The following is a 15,851-nucleotide window of genomic DNA, read 5'->3' on the forward strand; positions in this document are numbered from 1 at the left end:
TTTTGTTGTATCAGTTGTAAAGTCTCCTTTTCATTTGTAATTTTGTTGATTTGGGTCCCCTCTCTTTTTTCCCTAGGTTAGTCTAGTTAAGGGTTTGTCAATTTTAGTTTTTCAAAGACCCAACTCTTAGTTCTGCTCATCATTTCTGTTGTTTCTATATCTTCTATTTCATTTATTAATGCTTTAATCTTATTATTTCCTTTTTTCCTGCTATTTTTGGGCTCAGTTTATTCTTCTTTTTCTAGTTCTTTAAGGCATAGAATTAGGTCATTTATTTGGGATCTTTCTTGCTTTTTAATGCAGGCATTGATTGTTATGAACTTCCCTCTTAGCACTGCTTTTGCTGCATCCCATAAGTGCTGGTATGTTTAGTTTCCATTTTCGTTTGTCTCAAGAAACTTTTAAATTTCACCTTTAGCTTCTTCTTTTATCCATTGGTTGTTTAGGAGAGTGTTGTTTAATTTCCATGTGTTCATTAATTTTCCAGTTTTTCTCTTGTTATTGATGTCTAGTTTCATACCATTGTGGTCAAAGAAGATACTTGGTATGATTTCAATCTCCTTGAATTTGCTAAGTCTTGTTTTGCAACCTAACATGTGGTCTGTCCTATGAAATGTTCCACGTGCACTTCAGAAGAATGTGTATTCTGTTGTTGTTGGATAGACTGTTCTATATGTGCCTATTAGGTCCATTTGGTCTACAGTGTTGTTCAAGTCTGCTGTGTCCTTATTGATTATCAGGATAGTCTATTCATTGATGAGAGTGGGGTATTAAAGTATCCAACTATTATTGTAATACTGTTTATTTTTTATTTTTTAATTTTTATTTTTTTTAACTCTGTTAGTTTTTGCTTTATATGTATTTAGGTGCTCCAATTTTGGGCACATAAATACTTATAATTGTTATATCTTCTTGATGGATTGACCTCCTCTATCATTATGTAATGATCTTCTTTGCCTCTTTTTACCATTTTAAAATTAAAGTCTATTTTGTCTGATATAAGTGTAACTACCCTGTTTTTTGTTAAGAAGAAAAAAACTATTTAGCTATTCTGTCTTTTGATTGGAGAATTTAATCCATTTATGTTTAAAGTAATTACTGATAAGTAAGAACTTACTATTGACATTCTGTTGACTGTTTTCTGGTTGTTTTATAGATTAACTGTTCCTTGTTTCTTATCCTGCCCTCTATATTCGTGTTTTGATGTCTTTTGTATCAGTATGTTTTGACTTCTTTATCATGTTCCTTTGTGTAATTGCTACAGGTTTTTCCCCTTGTGGTTACCATGAGGCTTACATAAAATAGCTTAAAATTATAACATCCTATTTTAAGCTGATAGCAATTTAACTTCAATAGAATTTCTAAACTTTACACTTTTTCTTCTCCTCCCCTTCACATTCTAGATTACTGCTGTTAAATTTACATATTTTTCTATTGTGTAACTAATAATAGATTATTATAGTTATGGTTATTTTTAATACATTCAGTTTTTTAACTTTTAAACTTGAGTTGTAAGTGAATTATGCACCATCATTACCAAATTACAGAATCTAACTTTGTACATTTACCATTAGCAGTGAGTTTTACACTACCTTTTAATGATGTTACTTAGTGTGCTTTACTTCTACTCACAGAACTCCCTTTAGCATATCTTGTAAGGTAGGTCTAGTGGTAATAAACTCTCTCACTTTTGTTTGTTCAAGAAAGTCTTTATCCCCCCTTCATTTCTGAAGGACAGCTTCACTGGGTATAGTATTTTTGGTTGACAGTTTTTGCTTTCAATATTTTGAATGCGTTGTCCCATTCTCTCCTGGCCTGAAATGTTTCTGTTGAGAAATATGCCTTTAGCCTTATGTGGGTCCCCCTGTATGTAATTTCTCTCTTTTCTCTGCTGTTTTAAAAATTCCTTGACAAGTTAATTATAACGTGTCTTGGTGTGGCCCTATTCAGGTTCAACCTGTCTTTGGACCTCAGGGATCTGGATGTCCATGTATCCCCCTAGGTTTGAGAAATTTTCAGCCATTTTGCTTTAAATATACTTTCTATCATTTTCTCTTTCTCTTCTCCTTCTGGAATTCCCATAATGTGAATTTTTTTTTTCATTGCATCCCATAAGTCTCTAGACTTTCTTCACTGTCTCATTCTTTTTTCTTCCCTGACTGGATAATTTCTAATGTCCTATCTTCCAGGTCACTGATTCTCTCTTCTGCATGGTTGAGTCTGCTTTTGAAACTCTCTAATGAATTCTTCATTCCTGTTATTGTAGTGTTCTACTCTAGGATTTCTGTGTGATTGTTTGTTTTGGTTGTTTTTATTGCTTTGTTGAACTTCTTGTTTTGTGTGTGCATTGTTTTCCTAATATCTTTTAGCTGTTTGCCTGTGTTTTCTTGTAGTTTATTCAATTTTAAGAGTATTCTGAATTCTTTGTCTGACAGTTTATAGCTCTCTCTTTAAATCAGTTATTAGAACTTTATTAGTTTCCTTTGGTGGTGTCATATTTACTTAGTTTTTCATGATCCTTGATTCCTTATGGACGTGTCTGCACACTTGAGTACTTGGATTTTCTCTTCCAGGCTTATCAGGTTTGCTTTGGAAGAGACAGATCTTCCCCAGTCAACTCAGTTTAGGTTTCTGGGCATGTCTGCTGGTAGTGTCCTTGGGCAGATGGAACCTGCTATTATGGTCTGTTTTTCTGAGAGACAACTGTTTGAATTCTGAAGATGGAGATGAGGGGGGTGCCACTGGCTGAGAACAGTTGGGTAGAAGTACTGGCTAGTTTCCCTACCCAAATGAGGCTGTCAGATGGGCTCTATGGTTGCTTGGATTCTCTGGTCAGGCTTACTAGATGGTCAGGACTGGGTACTACATTCAGTAGTAGACAGACCTCTGAATTAGCTTCTCTGCCCTGGCAGGGCAACAGGATGGGACCCAGGTCTGTGTGGCTTGTTGTCTGGGGACCTGAATCTGGTGAGAGGGTGCACTGAATTCTCTGGTCAGGTGAGGCCACTGGTTTTGCTCTGCTGATGGGGAAATCTACAAGCTGTGCCTCTATTCAAGTGCTACTGTAAGCAGGGCTGTTGAATGGGCTATGCAGTTTCCTGTCTGCTCAGATTCCCTGGTCATGCAGGTTTGAGACTGTATTCAGCAATGAGCAGGGCTACGAATTAGTTTCCCTGCCCAGGCACAGTGGGAGAAGTAGCTCTAAAGCTGGCAAAGCTCTTTATTGTCTTAGCTCAAGCTGACCTGCTCCGCCTGCCCCTCTCTTGGCTTGAGCACCACTTGCAGGTGTTTTTGCCAGCCCCTCTGGTCACATGGGGCCAGGAGGGTAAGAGGTCTTTAACATGGGGTTTTATATTAATGTGAGTTGTGTTTAATGCATCACATTCCTTAGTTTGAGTAAAATATCCTAATATAGCAAATACACAGTCACCTAGAATCTCACTTTCTATAGGTATTTGATTAGGAGTAACCAATGATGATATTTTGCATATCTCTCTTGCCACATCATGTCATGAACTACTATTGTCCTTTTTACCACTGGAAATAGAGTCATTAGTGCCGTTAATAAGATTAGAGAACCAATTGCAGAAAATCCAGGATCAATTACAAAAACTCATCCTTAAATTCTGTTCCTCTAGAACCACTTCTGGTATCAAAGTCTATATCAGTCAGGGTTCAACTAGAGAAGCAGAATCAGAAGTAGATATATATTAAGACATTTATTTCAAATAATTGGCTTACATGATTGAGGGGGCTGGCTAGGCAAGTCTGAAATCCACAGGACAGGCCATCATGAAGGGCAGGTTGGAACTCTCGGGCATGGGGTGAAGCTGCTGTCCACAAGTGGAATTTATTTGGGGAAGCAGGGTGTGTAGCATAGTGCCTGGAAGGTGCTCAAAAAATAACACCAGTAATTGTTACATAAAAGAGGGTAGAGTAGAGGGACAGAAACAGGCTTTTAGAGTCATGGAGTTGATCTTTTTACCAGTCTACCTTCATTATATCTGGTATTGATATATTCCTTTTTAAGTAGGGAAAAGAATGTCTAATGTATAAACCTCCCAACCCCTATCCTTACTGGGGGGTCAAGGAAAGCTTGGGTAATAACTAGGATTATTTTCAATTAGATCTTTGGCACTGTACCTTGCTGGGTTCTTTGACAGCTCAGTAATGTTTAGAATGGTGGAACCTCACAAAATCAAGGACTCAATTCTTGACCACAAATTTCAGGCACTGATAATAAAGCCCCAGGGATATAGGAGGTAGCTAAGGATCGACTCTTTTCCTCCTTTCTCATCTCCCTAAGACAACAGTATGATGATTGGGACAGGCTTGAGTCCCAATGAGAAAAATCTATCAGATCCTTAGAGGGATGGTAAGGTCCTTGCTTGAATATCTTCACTTCCATTCAGCCTTCCACCCTAGTGATAATCCCATTTCTTTGGGCATTATCTCTATCAATTGACTGTACTCCTTATGTAATCCACAATTTTCTAAGTCTTCTCTAAATCTTCTGCTAGGGACATAAGCTCCTGGATTGTCCCTAACTCAACTCTCCACATTTTTTGCAGTTGACAGTGAGTGTTCACCTGATAGACCCTTCACTTGGCTGTAATATGCCCTCCACATATATCTTGGTCTGTAAAGCTTTCTAGACATCACTACTGCATGGGACTGACTAGGGAATTAACCAAGGTCATTCTTATTGGCCATGTGACCTTGAATAAGTTACTTAGCTTTTCTGAACTTCTGAGGTGGACATAAAAATTGTACCTAATTCATATATTTGTTACAGGATTAAATGAGTTAATGTAAAGCACTTGGTGCCTGACTTGTTTTAGGTGCTTAGAGATAGTGTGATTATGCTGTTGCTACTACTGCTGACTACTTCAGCTTTAAAACTTGCACTTGCTTGTTTCTTCATTGACATCAAGCCTTTGCCTACAGAGCCCTTTCTCTTTGTCCCATCACCTTTCTTTCTCAGGAGCCCCAATCCTTTGGCTGCCTGAATGTATGTTGAAGAATGGAAAATTCCTGTGGTTTTGTTGTGCTGTGCCTCCCATATTGGGGTGGGGGCCTGAAGGGATAGGGGTGCCAACCTGTTCATAACCAAAAGGCCAATAAAACTGTCTTCCCAAATGAAATATTGAACTTCATTAAATCTAAGACATCATCAACTGTGAGCCACACCCTTATTTTATGTAATACTAAGAAAGAAATAAGCAACCTTTAGAATTTTAATTTTATACTTATTTAAAAGTTATTTTGATGCAGGTCTGTGAAAGGGCATAAGAGGCTTCCTGGTCCCTAGAGAGACCCCTCCACCAGGAGGACATACGCAGCTCATGGACCTTTCCAGATATAGATGCAGCCTCTGGGGGGAGCTGGTCCTTGTGGCATGGGCCCATGTTCAGCAGTCGGGAAAGCATGTCCATGACAGGTGACTGCTGATCAGGGGGTCTCAATTAAGTGACACAGGGAGCTACACTGTGTGGGTAGAAGCCAGCAATGGGACCCAGAGAGCAACTGGCTGGCCTGAGATTCGAGAGTTGGAAATCCCAGGCATCTCAGTCAGCATCAGCTCCGTGGGCAGAGAACATGGATTCCGTGGCTGCTGTCTGCCACACCAGTGCCACTAACGTCAAGTGGTATGTGAATTACACACAGGTGTTCAGCTATGACCACATGACAGTCTCCCCAGACAGCAAGACACTCATCATCCAAAGGGTCAGCAGCTACAACTCACCACTTCGGTGTGGGATAGAAATCCTCCCACAGATTATTGAGAGAAGTGAAGTAATCTTTCCGACATTGACCTATGGTCCCTCCAGTGTGCTGATCAGGAGTAAGCCCCGTAACTTCAATGGCATCCTGCCTGCTGAGATGGGCTTCCAGGTGGAGATGGAGTGTATCTCCTATTCCAGACCAGAATTCAAGTACCAGTGGATCCACAACGGCTTCCTCCTGAACTTCTCAGAGAAAAAATTACCCTCCTGAATCTGATCTGGGACCAGATGGGCAGATACAGATATCAGGAAGTCCAGCTCCAGGTGCCCTGGCACAGGACTGTTTTTAGTAAAGGTTTCACCATCTCAGGATCCTTGCTGATATTTCTCATCATGGTGACAGCAGTGGGTGGTGTCCTCTTCTGTGCATTCCTCATTCATACCCTGATCAGACATTACTCTACCAGGGCAAATTGGGCTACATGATCATCCACCTCAGACATAGAAGACAAGACCAGGTGGGCAAGGAGGGTTCCAACTCCTCCACTTCCTTATCCGACACCATGGGACCATCAGATATGCCCCATCTCAACATTGCCAGGGGCGGAGAAATGGAACAACCTATACATGCCCAATAACCGGGAATTGCTTAAATGGGATGCAGCACATGTTGAGTGAATCTGTCATTGTTAGAAAACACGCTGGTGAAAGCCACTTACTGATGCAGAGGATGTTCACAACTTGTTGCCAGGTTAGAAATGCATAATGCAAACCTGCATCTGATAGGATCATATTGTGAAAAGTATAGATTAGTTAATTGATATAGTTGTAATATTACAGTGTGTATGTATGTATGTGTTTTCCAGTTTTATGTGTACACACACACACACATATATATACACACATATATACGCACCTGTGCAAAAATTATGGAAAATGTTACCTATCAACAGTGCTATCTCAATTTCCTTCTTTTCACTTTACTGTATATTCTGAAGTGGTTTTTTTTTTCTTCACAAAGTATATAAATTGTTCTTATTATTAGAAAAAAACCCCAATAATGGTAAAACAGCATGAAGTTAAAAAAAAAGTTATTTTGGAAGGCGGGCGGGGAAGGAAGAAAAAAAAAAGTTATTTTGACAGAGATTAGAATGGTGGTCACGAGGACCTGGGGGTGGGGGCACTGAGAAGATGCTGTTTAAGGGTACCAATTTACAACTAGTGGATAAATAAGTTCTGGAAATCTGATGCACAACATAGGGATTATAGTCAACAATACTGTATTACAACTTCAGAATTGCTAAGAGACTAAATCTTAACTATTCTCACTACAAAAAAAGAAATTATAAATATGTGCCATGATAAAGGTGTTAACTAGCACTACTGTAGGAACCCTATGGCAATATATAAATGAATCAAACCAACACATTGTACAACTTAAACTGTACAATGTTATATGTCAATTATATCTCCATAAAAAAGGAAAAATATATCTTGAACAACTTTTTAAAAAAGTTATTTTAGACTTATTTAGACATAGAAGCAATGATAATATGAATGGCTATGGCTGAATTCACTCATGTAAGTTGATAGCCACATCATAAACTGCTGCCTGGGTGATGGTTGATTGTAAGATGCACATGAAATTCAGAGATGCTGAAATGTGAAAAATGAAAAAGTACATCTTAAAGTTAATGAAAGGTATTCTGTTACCCTTCAACCAATCCTCTAGAATGTAGAAACTTCATTTTCTTCATATAGTCACATATCTTTGATACATGAAGTTTTGTAAAATAATTTTCCTTTATTCAAGACTTCAGGTGTTTAAATCTTCCTAGCTTTAAGAGAAAATACCTTGGCTGAGGCAAGTGTTTGTTGTTGATTATCATCTCAGACAATAGTAGAGGCTCTGTGATTGAGCTACTAATTTGGTCTTTTTCATTTTATTAGGTGGAAAGCAGACTGGAAGTTATATCCCTCCTACAGAGATGTATGCTGTTTGATACTTAGCCGCAATTTCATAACACTTTAAATTTCATCTCAGTGTTGTATAAAGAACAACATTTTGGAGTCAAACAGACTTAGGTTTATATTCTGCTACTTACTAGTCATGTGACTAGGTACATTACTTCACCTTCCTAGGCCTCAGTTGCCTTATCCGTAATCTCATCATAGATTAAATAATGTATATAAAGTGTAAAATGTTTGCCTATAATAGCTGTCCAGTAAACCACTGTTTTGATGGAAATGATGTTCTACTGGAGAGCTGAGAATATGTTCTCTGGAAAGCTGGATGTCAAGTTTGGCAGCAGTGTTGCCAGAGCCTTGCCTGGAGTCAATCTGGCCTGGAAGCACTGTTTTCTTATAGGTCATTCCTGGAGAAATGGTGAGGTGACTTTACTTTTAGGCAAAGACAATTAGTACTAATAGATGCCTTATTGTTCAATGGCAACGTTATATCAATCTGGGAGCAAAAGGAAATGTTGGGAATGCAAAAAGAATGGTTTTGATCATTTGAGAAGGATTTTGAAATGGGAATTCTTTACTAAAGGTTAGGAATGGATAAAATTATTCATTCACCCATAAAATATGTATTGAGTACCTTCTCAATGCTAGGTGTTCTGCTAGGTCCTGGGAACACAGTGCCTATGTGTTCTAGTAAAGAATGCAGAAAAGGGCCTGTCCTTGTGAAGCTTATACTGAGGGGAGGAGTTAGGGATATGCAATAAAAAGTAAACAATTTTTAAGACAAGATAATTCCATAATGCTACTTAAGGTTTGGTGGTAAGGGAAGGCTTCTCTGAGATGGTGCCATTTTAGCTGAAACCTGAATGACAAGGAGTGACTTTTTTTATCCTTTGTGTTCATTGAGCTTCTTATATATGTGGATTTACAGTTTTTATCAAGTTTGGAAACTTTTTGGCCATTATTTCTTTCCCTCTCCTTTGGAGACTAATTATACACATATTAGGCCTCCTGAAGTCCCATATCTCACTATTGCTCTCATCTTTTCTTTCTTTCTTTGCTTTTTTTAGAGTCTCTCTCTCTCTCTTTTTTTTTTTTAATTTCTTTTTGGATAGTTTCCATTGCTTTGTCTTCAAGTTCACTAATCTTTTCTTCTGCAACATTTAACCTGCTTTTTATTCCATCCAGTGTATCTATCATCTCAGATGTTGTAGTTTTTATTTCTAGAATTTCATTTTAAGACTTTTTAATATCTTCCATGTCTCTACTTAATACATTCTACTTTTTCTCTGGGTTTCTGGAAACTGGAGCAATCATGGGGTTCACCTTGTTTGTTCCCCATCTCTCATGCATCACTGTCCTTTATTGCCTGATGGCTAACGTCTTGAGAACTGTTCTTTCATATGCTTTGTCCAGATTTTTAGTTGTTTCAGATAGCAGGGTAGGGACTTCCCCGGTGGTCCAGTGGGTGGAACTTCGTACTCCCATTGCAAGGGGCCCGGGTTCGATCCCCGGTTGGGGAACTAGATCCCGCATGCATGCCACAACTAAGAAATCCACATGCCACAACTAAGAGTCTGCATGCCGCAACTAAGAAGTCCGCATGCCTCAACTAAAGGATACCGCATGCCACAACTAAAATTAAAAAAAAAACTGATAGTAGAGTAAATCCAGTCCTTACTCCATCTTGGCTGAAAGTAGAAGTGTTCTGCCTCTATTATTTACCTCATAATTATTCTCAGGTTTTAAAATGTACAAAAAGGCCACATATTGGTTTTAACCAGTTGCTATCAATAGAAAACACTTTAGAGTCTGATTATACATGTTTTCCTGATGTGTGATAAAGCACATGCCATCTCTTTGGTCTCTGAACTAATCTTTATTCAGAATCTGTTAACAACATAACCATCAAAAAGCTCTAATATTTTTCTTCTTTTTTTTTTTAATGAAAAAATTCCATCTGTTTTAACCAGTAAGAGAAATCTGCTTCAGAGCCTTTTAGTATTTATTATGCTATTATGGTATCACATTCCTGGGCTGAGCTGCTTGCCAGATGTAGTTATCGAACATTTTTGTGGCATTATACTTGGCCCAAGGACTTTAGACGTCTTATTTTAGTTTTATGTGGGTTGAGGTGGATTTATGTTTTTTAAAAATTGTGGTTAAAGTCTACATAACAAAATTTACCATTTTAACCATTTTTAAGTGTATAATTCAGTGTCATAAAGTACATTCACAATCATGTATAACAATCACCACTATCTATTTCTGAAACTCTTTCATCATCCCAAAGAGACTCTGTACGCATCAAACAATAACTCCCCATTCTCTCCTCCCCCCACCTCCTGGTGACCTTTATTCTACTTTCTGTCTTTATGAATTTGCCTAGTCTAGGTACCTCATATAAGTGGAATCATACATTTGTCCTTTAGTATCCGGCTTATTTCACTTAGAATAATACTTAAGGTTCATATTGCAGCATGAATGAGAATTTTATTTCTTCTTAAGGCTGAATAATATTCCCTTGTATGTATATAACACATTTTGTTTATTCATCTGTTGATGGACACTTGGGTTGTTTCTACCTTTTGGCTATTGTGCATAATGCTGCTGGGAACATTAGTATACAAGTATCTACTTTCAGTTCTTTTGGGTATGTGCCTAGGAGTGGAATTGCTGGATCATATGGTAATTTTATGTTTAATTTTTGAGAAATCACCAAACTGTTTTACATAATGGCTGCACCATTTTACATTCCCACCAGCAATGCACAAAGGTGCCAATTTCTCCACATCCTTACCAACACTTGTTTTTCTTCTTTTCTTTCTCTCTTCCTTCCTCCTTCATTTTTAAAAAAAAACAGTACCCATTCTAATGGGTGTGAAGTGGTATCTCATTGTGGTTTTGATTTTTATTTCCCTAATGACTAGTGATATTGAACACTTTTTCATGTGCTTACTGGCTATTGTATATTTATTCACATCCTTTGCCCATTTTTGAATTGGGTTGTTTGGTTTTTGCGGGAGAGCTGTAAGCCCAAATCTATCTGTTCTTCAAAGATCTTCTGGGAGTTTAGATATTCATTTGGTATTTTATATCTAACATATCTAGAAAATGCTCCACAGAAAATTTTTCCGTGTTTCTATGACAGTGGTGTGACATATGTGGCAGATCTTTCTTTGTAATAGATGAAGCAGACAGTGATTCCAAGTTGCTTCCCACGTATCTGGGCTGTTTTCAGTGTTCTCCTTTTGTTTCTATATGGCAAACGTCCAGAAAAGAATGGTTGACTAGACTAATTGGAAGTGATTTGTGTGTGAGACTCCCAAGGCTCCAGTTATAGACCTGTTAGACTTCACTTTTCTTTGGGTTGGAAAATTTTATCTCAGTGAAATACAAAACATAAACAAAACAAACAAAAACACCTTCACTCTTCGGTTGCTAATTAGACTTGCAGATGAGAAATTCACTTTCGAAATTTCACGCGTCATTATTGAGAGCATCTGCTTCTGCTCCAGCAAAGGCAGCTCTGACACAAGTTTGCCAGGCGCCTCTTTTAACTCAAAAGCTACAACCCAAGAGCTATATAAATTTGGTGCTAAATATATTGATAAATGTAACTAACTTCTGACCTTCATCAGGAAGCTCAGGGTTAAAAGTTTTAAGTGTGATTTTGAGGCTGTAGAAATATAAAGCACACTTAAAAATGTCAAACATGTTTGTAACAAAAGAATCAGTTGAACACATCTGAGTACATTTGTTTATGTCTTTTATGGTAGTGCCAGCATTTGAGTGCAAATAAAAGGAACAATAGCAGAAACAATAGAAAAGAACTACCATTTATGGAGTACTCACTATGTCCCAGGCACCATGCCAAATGCTTTCCACGTATGATTGTGTTTAATAATTACAAATCAGGAAAATGAAGCTCAAAGATTCAAGAAAGTTGCTCAGGTCACATACTTGGGAAGTGGCAGAGACTGTATACAAAGCCAGGTCAGTGTGACTCCAACTTCATAACAGAAATACAACATCTTGTTGGATGGAGGAGAAACAGGGAAATACATTTCAAATAGCTTAATATTATTGCGACTGGCTGAAGGCAGCATAGACATCATCTAGAAAATAGTAGGAGATTTAAGTAGACAGAACTTGTTTTTTTTTAACTGTGTTGGGTATGTTACATAGAAATGTAGAAAGCCAGGCTTCCCTGGTGGCGCAGTGGTTAAGAATCCGCCTGCCATTGCAGGGGACACGGGTCCAAGCCCTGATCCAGGTAGATCCCACATGCCGTGAAGCAACTAAGCCCATGCGCCATAACTACTGAGCCTGTGCTCTAGAGCCCGCGAGCCACAAATACTGAGCCCGTGTGCCTAGAGTCTGTGCTCCACAAGAAGAGAAGCCACCACAATGAGGAGGCCGTGCACCACAATGAAGAGTAGCCCCCGCTCGCCTCAACTAGAGAAAGACCGCACACAGCAACGAAGACCGAACACAGCCAAAATAAAATTAAAACAAAAAATGCAGAAAGCCAAGTGCTCGTCTTAACCTTCCTGATTGATGCTGGTATCTTCTTTAAGTGTGTTGCAGTTTTTCTTTTCGTATTTAAATTTTGGATTAAAATATTTTGTTTACGTTTTGATTGGCTTTTATATTGACTATTATGCTCTCCTCATTGGCCTTACCACCTCTTTCTGAACAAAATGCTAATTCAAAAGTTTCCTTCCCTAAAAAAAAAAAAAAAAAGTTTCCTTTCCTAAGAGTTCTTACCATGCCCCCATCTTTCAATTCTAAGCCTCGACTGCTTCCCTAACCCTGTCTAATGGATTCCGTTTCTTCATCTGAGGTTTGAAAGTCTCCAGTTAATCTACCTTTGCCTATATTGTAGTTCTTGGTTCTTGACAACCATACTTTTGAGACTCTTGTCGTATACTTTCTCACTTGTGGCCTTTTTTGGGTTTTTTTGGCTTTTTTCTACCCTGTCTTTTTGAATTTATGGGAATTCATGGCCCTTCTCTGTAGGTTGAAACCTAAAGACTGTCTCCAGAATCTCTCTTACTAGACCAATTTTCAACTTTCTAGAATGGAAAAACCAGTTGTTTTGAATTGATCAGAAATCTACTCTTGGATCAGTCAGTCATGGCCAGTTGAGTAGGGACCAGAATCCCATAGTACAGACATGGCTGCTGGGAGTCTACTGACTTCGTTAGGGGCTTTCCTGGAAAAGGCAGAATGTTTACTAGCCAGGTACTTATCCAAGAGGTACCTTCTTCACTCTGTAGACCAGGGCACTGGAAAAAGTTATGATATCCTTGTAAACAAGATGGAGAAACATGAGCTGAATCCTGGGGAATTGGGTGCAATTGTAAGTAACTGAACAATCACATCCAAAGAAGGTGTACTGATGTTAGCCTGAAGGCAGGTCATTAGTGATGAGCTGAAAGACTCTGCTCACCCTGCCCGGATTTTAACGTTTCTTTCAGTGATTCAGATGAGCTATCCCTAGAATGCAAGTGCCCACAGGAACAGAAGCTATGGCCCTGGCTTCCTTGGTGATATCAGGGCACATTAAGAAAGTGATAGCCATTTGCCATTTTCTGGCCACCCTCAACTCCCCTTCCTGAGCATACTACCCCTCAGTCGTGATGGGAATCCCATTAGAGCTCCCCGGGAAATGAGTGATGCAAAGATGGGAAAATGGCTGGAGTTCACTCATCCCTCCCCTCCCACTCCCAGCCTTTCCTCTATACTTTTCTCCTGGGACTCCATTTACTGAACCTTGGACTTTCGGATTTTATCTGTTCTTTCACATTTTCTCTCTTTTTATCCTATGCTCTAGGAGATTTCCTCTACTTTATGTTATGATTTGTGAACATTTTATTTCTGCTATCATATTTTAAATCCCTAATCACTTCTCTGATTATTCTTTTTTCAAATCAACATCTTCTTCATAAAAATCTTTCTTAAATCTCTTTGAGTCAAGTTTTCTTCTATTCCCTGATTATTTTTGTTTTCACCAGAATTTGTTTTTCACGTTTATATATCTTGGTCTTTCCCTTTCAAGCTGCTGGATCTGCTAATATCTTGGTGATCTTTGCTTATCTGGTCATATTTAAGAAAGAAGGTCCATGCAATTGGAGTGACATCTCTCCAGTGATAATTCTGACTGGGTGCTCTGGACATGAGGTGGGGGAGGTGAGTGGGAACTCATTTTTAGGCTGAGCCCACCTGATGGCCAGAATGAGAACTTTACTGTGAGACATGAAGTTGATGACTAAAAACCTTAGATTCTCCAATATGGAGAATTGTTTAATTTCTTTAAAGAAGAGCTATCAGGAACTTGTTTGTTTACTTTTGCCTGAGGATAAGTGCCAGCTGCCTGTACTTACTGGGTATGAGGGAGGGACTGGAGGGTGGAAGCGGGTGGTGGAGAAAAGCAGGTGGGTACAGTTGATCCACCTTTAGAGTTTGCCCAGTTCTCCAGGCTAACTGGCAGCCCTCCCCTGCTGCCCTCATAGCTTGTCCTGGGCTGGCTGTCTAAGGCATCCTTTACCTGTTAACCCTCTTCCATCAACTTTCTGGCTTCCAGATATATGCTAACTATCTCATCCCCAAGTAATACCTCCTTACTCTGTTCTCCTTCAGGTATGGATTTATTCCTTTTGTACTTCTGTTCCTTTAGTACAAAGAGTCAAGGCAGAGAGAGCATGTCTGGTTCACTAATAAAAAGCAACAATACACATTTACTGTTTATTACCCCACAAATAATATTTCTAGCAAAAGAACTATTAATTAATGTAATGGTTACATTAAAATAAAATAAAAAATTAAAATATAAAAAAATAAAAAATTATTATTTTTTATTGCTTTATTTTAAAAATAAAAAATTATTTTTTATTGCTTAAAAAGTGTACAAGTAATATATAAAAACATGCTCCTTATAAAAATGCAAATAAAAAATCATGTAGACTATAACGGGAAATTGGCTGTTCCCTTCTTTTTTTCCCCAACGCAATTCTGCTCTTTTCCCAGGAAGTAACTGCTGTTAATAACTAGGTATATATCCTTGACTATTGCTAATGTATTTATATATCTGTATCTGTTTGGTTATCAGGCTGTTTGTCTTTTTTATTTAGATCGATCAAGTTTTATATGTTGTTTTGTGAATTTTAACTTGACCACATGTCTTGGATAGCTTTTCATGGCAGTAGATGTAGAGCTATCATTCTTTCCCCTACCAGTTGACATCTAAGTCGTTTGTAGTTTTTCTTTTTCAGAGAGGCAAAATCTATTACTTTCCTGTTTCATTGTCCCTTAGCATGCTTTCCACTCAAATTGAGAAATCCTTGTCATATCTGTAAAGAACCCCAGTGGATTAAACTGAAAAAACCTGACTGAATGAAATATAGCAAGTTGAACAGATCATAATATATGATAATATTTAGAGGTACAGTACTAAAACTTCTTTATTAAAATTCATATTATCCACGACCCAGGACAGAGGGAGCCGGTGCGAGGTTTCATCACGCTGCTCAGAACGGCACTCAACTTAAAACTTACGAAATGTTTATTTCTGGAATTTTCCGTCTCGTATTTTTGGACTGAGTTTGACTGCGGGTAACTGAAATCTTGGAAATTGAAATCGAGGACAGGAGGTGGTGACTAGAATAGTGTGAAACTATGAACTACCTGTTTACAAACGGCTCTGAGGAAGTTCTGCCACAGAAGCTTCTGGTGACCAGGATGAGACCCCCTGGGACAGTCCACTCGCTCCAGAGCCAGCAGACAGCATCCTGGGAAAACTGGCAGAAGCCGGCAAAGGGTGACAGTTGTTACTGAAGTTGGCTCTTGCAGATCTATCTCCGTGGTGCCTGGTCGAGAGGGGAAGGTTTTCAAGAAATTATCACGTGGATGAAGAAAGCTTGGGAGAGCGTTCAGTTTATCACTGCATGTGTGCAGGTGGGATTATGAGAAACCTGCCCCCATGGAGGACCCATCTGCCTGCGTTGTTTTCCCCTCCTGCAGCTCATCAGTCTGCAGTCTTGGCACAAAGAAGAGGTGGGTATACATGCCTCTCAGCCACCCACAGCTATTTAAGAAACTGAAAGAGATCTAAATAATAATGTGGATGAAAACAAAAACAAAAACAAAAACAAAATT

The 15,851-nt window shown here is 38.6% G+C and overlaps 1 protein-coding gene across 1 annotated transcript; it reads left to right on the forward strand.

Moving 5' to 3' along the window:
- Window positions 1-2,921: 2,921 nt before the first annotated feature.
- Window positions 2,922-10,558, forward strand: CEACAM18 (CEA cell adhesion molecule 18; the record flags this gene model as incomplete). The annotated part of the gene is given in 5 exon segments (XM_082370231.1): window positions 2,922-2,967; window positions 5,312-5,440; window positions 5,443-5,588; window positions 5,590-5,980; window positions 5,983-10,558. Coding segments are annotated over 5 exon segments (942 nt in total). The 3' UTR covers window positions 6,213-10,558.
- Between the last annotated feature and the right edge of the window lie 5,293 nt (window positions 10,559-15,851).

The sequence above is a fragment of the Balaenoptera borealis genome (genome assembly GCF_965194805.1).
Source record: "Balaenoptera borealis genome assembly, chromosome: 19".
In the NCBI taxonomy this organism is placed as follows: Eukaryota; Metazoa; Chordata; class Mammalia; order Artiodactyla; family Balaenopteridae; genus Balaenoptera; species Balaenoptera borealis.